Source organism: Pygoscelis adeliae, unplaced genomic scaffold, assembly GCF_000699105.1.
Source record: "Pygoscelis adeliae isolate BGI_AS28 unplaced genomic scaffold, ASM69910v1 Scaffold455, whole genome shotgun sequence".
In the NCBI taxonomy this organism is placed as follows: Eukaryota; Metazoa; Chordata; class Aves; order Sphenisciformes; family Spheniscidae; genus Pygoscelis; species Pygoscelis adeliae.
The window spans coordinates 105,292-109,658 of NW_008824774.1; the positions used below are offsets into that span (position 1 = coordinate 105,292).

Sequence of the window (4,367 nt, forward strand, 5' to 3'; positions counted from 1 at the left end):
GCTGAGGGTGGTGAAGCACTGGCCCAGGTTGCCCAGAGAGGTGGTGGATGCCCCATCCCTGGACACATTCCAGGTCAGGCTGGACGGGGCTCTGAGCAACCTGATCTGGTTGAAGATGTCCCTGCCCACGGCAGGGGGGTTGGACTAGATGGCCTTTAGAGGTCCCTTCCCACCCAAACTATTCTATGATTCTAAAACAAAGGTACAAAGTAACTATGTTTTACAGGCTCCTTTAGTTCTTTAATGATCATCATCTAGATAAAATGGGGAAAAAAAAGGACTGGTGGAGATAAAAATATAAAACATATTCACCGTGTTAAAACACTGTCATGAGTATCAGCAATAGCTGGTACAAGAGATGCCTTTGTTATTTCTTCCAGCCTCTTTCCCGTTCAGATCCAGTACCTGCTGTATAGCTCGGGGTATGATTCCTCGATGCTTGTACTCGGCAGTCGCTCCCGTCATCGTGTAAGTTTTACCAGCCCCCGTTTGCCCATAGCACATTATCGTGCCTAGAAAAGATTCCAAGCAAAAGAATAAACTCAGGAGGGAACCTCTGCATTTCTCAAACGGAACATCAGCAGGATCTCTCCCTCAGATCAAATCTCTGCTTGTTGTCAAAATAATAAAAATAGCAACAAATTACCATTATAGCCAATTAAAGCTTCGGACACCAATTTCTCGGCCACAGTCTCGTAAGCCAGTTCCTGGGAGGTATTGTGAAGGACGCCATCCAGCCTAAAGGACCAGTCGGTCTGCCTGTTATTCACAACTCCTTTCCTGGCATCTTTTTTGATGTATATATCTATGGTCTGAAACCCAAAAAGAGACGAAGATAACTTCAATAGCCACGAAGAGTTTCAGCAGTTATTGTCTGAAAAAAGCCGCCCACTGAAGACCTGAAGATAAGCAGAGAACGGAGCGCAAGTAATAGTATTGTTCTACTGACCTGGATGGTATTTGCTGGTAACAGATATTCTATAAAAAGGAAATGTGGCTAAGCTCATCTGCTTACCTTCCAGTGCCGTGTCTGATTTTGTGTCCCAGGGAAATTATGAGTTAAGCAAGAGAGGGTGAAGGGAGGAACTTGCATCAGGGGGGATAGAAATAGGCTGTACCACAGGGAGACCTCTTAGGTTGGAATTGTGGTTGCCCCTGGGCGTCCCTCAAGGATCAATCGGGGTCCTAGTCCCTTTGAGGATTTTCTCTAGTGACTGTATCACAAGAAGTACGTTTTCCATAGTCACACTTGCCGATACAAAACCACGAGCCACGGGCAGCGCAGCGGAGGACAGCAAGCGGGAGCACATGAATCAACATGCACCAAAACGTTATGCGTGGCCTTAAGGAACGGGAGAATTCTGCGTTTCTGTGGGCAAAACTGAAATCAAATTCCCAACCTTTCACACTTGCAATCTCTTTTTCTCTCTCTACCTTGTTGTCTGGCCCAAACTTGATCATATCTTGAGCAAAATCGGCTGTTGGCTTGACTCGCACAAACGTACGGACTCTCTTTTCTACTGCATCCATTCTCACTAGAGAGGGAAAAAAAGGAAAAATCACCAATGTTGCGTTCCCTAAAATGAAATGTAATGTTATTTGTCATGAAAAGGCAAGCTACAGAGTAGTCAAGTTTAAAAAGAAAGCGCTGACAAACGTTCAGCTGCAGTTTCTATTCTTTATTAAAAGCAACTGTGGGCAAACAGTTGCTGAAAATTCTTTCCAGCATTGTTCTGCTCAGAAAACTGAGCGTGGAAGAAAAGAAGGCTCTTACTGATCGCGATTTCCTCTTGTGTACCAGACACGTTAGTGTTTGACGACACAAGCTTTTCTCCCTCTTAGCCTTGCAAAGCAAAATAATCGCAGGAATATGAGACGGATTTTCTTTTGTCTAGCGTTTTCTCTGTGTGAAGGCACACACAGCCTCCTGTTTTGTAACGTCAGTTCACCCAGAACTGCGTTTCAAGCTTCTGAGGCTTTGAGTGAGACGTGTTATAGGTGAAACCAAGCCCAAAGGAGCTCAAGAGCACTGCAAAGGGCCGTGCGGCCCGTTGGTATGCCAACATTTCCAACCCTCCGAGCAGCAATTACCTTGCTTACGGTCTGTATTGAATACGCATTTCTCATACCTGTGTAACCCTTTCTTTGTGCTGATATGCAAAAATATGTTAAAGTTCCTAATGAAGACCCGATCTTAAAGTTTCCGGAAGAAAAAAAAGTCATGTGCCTGACAACTCCTGGTGAAATTCTTGTGTTGGTCTTCCCGTCAACGCGAATTCAGTAAGCGGCTGTCAACATCCAGCACGGCTAGAGGATCTGCCGACTAAAATCCACCGGAGAAGGGCCCAGGGGATACATCCAGCTGCTAAAGCCCCACCTGAGAGACACGGGCTGGGTATTTTTAAATCCCTGGAACGTGCAGACCCTGTGTTTTCTCTCGACTGTTTCCCACAGACAGCCTGTGCTCAGTAGCTGTGTAATATCTAGCGACAACGTCTAGCTTCAGGCAAAATCTTTCATATTTCTTGTGTATTAAGTATTTTTATTTGTGGTCTCTCCGTCACCTCATCTGCTGTGACTGCTCTAAAAAGAAACGTAGAGATGCGAGGTGAAACCGAGACTTCTCTTTATTTAAAATAGAGGTGAGCATTTGAATGACTACCTGGTAAAGGTCCCGCGGGCGCCGTGTCCTTTTCCTAGACTACCCCAGCGATGCCAACACAACGCCCGCCGTAGGATCCAGAATGGTGCTAGGTCACCGTGACCATCACCTCTTCAGTATCGGAGACAGCCTTCGCACAAACGGTCTGTGAAAAAGCACGGTGATAGAGAAGCGCACAGACGTCACCATAAGGATCGCTTATGCTCGCGCTTGTGCAATTTCGGCACAGAAAGCTGCCAAAATATTTGCCAGCGCTGCAGAAGTAAAGGCAGGAGCAGCACAGGTACAAGCGAAATGGAAACAAGACACGGAGTTTTAAAGCTGGTAACCAGCGTGGAAATGCTCCCCATCTGGTTATCGGGATGGCTAGAGATCACAAAACTCTGCTACACAAATACAACCCAGTGCTGGAGGGTGTCATGGTTTAACCCCAGTTGGCAACTGAGCACCACGCAGCCGCTCGCTCACTCCCCCCGCAGTGGGATGGGGGAGAGAATTGGAAGGGGAAAAGTGAGAAAACTCGTGGGTTGAGATAAAGACAGTTTAAGAGGTAAAGCAAAAGCCGCGCACGCAAACAAAGCAAAACAAGGAATTAATTCACTGGTTCCCATGGGCAGGCAGGTGTTCAGCCATCTCCAGGACAGCAGGGCTCCATCACGCCTAACGGTGACTTGGGAAGACAAACGCCATCACTCCAAACGTCCCCCCCTTCCTTCTTCTTCCCCCAGCTTTATATGCTGAGCATGACGTCCCATGGTATGGAATGTCCCGTTGGCCAGTCTGGGTCAGCTGTCCTGGCTGTGCCCCCTCCCAGCTTCTTGTGCACCTCCAGCCTGCTCAGTCGGTAGAGCACGAGAAACTGAAAAGTCCTTGACTAGTGTAAGCATTACCTAGCAACAACTAAAACATCGGTGCCTTATCAACTTTGTTCCCATCCTAAATCCAAAACACAGCACTGTACCAGCTACTGGGAAGGAAATTAACTCTACCCCTGCCGAAACCAGGACAAGGGGCACGTGCTTTGTTTAGAATCACAGAATGATTTGGGTTGGAAAAGACCCTTAAGATCATCGAGTCCAACCGTTAACCTGATTTCTGCAAAGCTGCAGCAAGAAGCACAGCAGGAAAAAGAAGGAAGGGAGAATTTTAGGCAAAAACTCTTAATACGAATCAGAGAGAGACAGAACAAATTCAGAACGGGTGGAATTTGCCTCACTGCAACAATGCCCATTGTTCGGTGTTAGGACAAAAGCAATTCCTCCTGGGAGTATTTACTGACATTGGAAGATGGGAAGGGAACAGGGAAACACCTCTCTGGCAGACTCCTAACCGACAGCGCAGAGACCAAAAGCTCTCCAGCCCATCAGCAATACCCCAAGCACCCAACCAATCTCATTATTAATTGGGTTTTTTTGTCTGCAGTGGAATTTTTACGGAGGCACTACGAAGAAAACTACATGTTTATGGGTCAGCTAGCCAAAAATGTTTCTGGCTGTTTCAGCACAAAATCCTCCTCCCTCAGTTCCAACAATAAATGTTGAAAGGACAAGAGCAAGACTTGCCGTCACCCTCGCTCATCATTCAGCCCCTGTAGGGTAAACCAAGCCAGCAAAGCAAATCACAACTCCCAGCTCGGGCCGTTGGTTTTGAAGCTCTTTATGACAAACCCAAGTTCCTTGGTCCCTCCTTATACAGCAGCTGAAGC

At 46.8% G+C, this 4,367-nt stretch overlaps 1 protein-coding gene across 2 annotated transcripts in view; it reads right to left on the bottom strand.

The window, feature by feature from the left end:
- Window positions 1-3,273, bottom strand: part of KIF9 (kinesin family member 9) — a 28,190-nt gene extending 24,917 nt beyond the window's left edge. For both annotated transcript variants that reach the window (XM_009323830.1, XM_009323829.1), the window contains exons 1-4: window positions 3,264-3,273; window positions 1,435-1,517; window positions 647-812; window positions 406-512 (exon numbers count right to left, since the gene is read on the bottom strand). In XM_009323830.1, the coding sequence (XP_009322105.1) occupies window positions 406-512; window positions 647-812; window positions 1,435-1,517; window positions 3,264-3,273 (366 nt within the window). The remainder of the gene's footprint in view (window positions 1-405; window positions 513-646; window positions 813-1,434; window positions 1,518-3,263) is intronic.
- Between the last annotated feature and the right edge of the window lie 1,094 nt (window positions 3,274-4,367).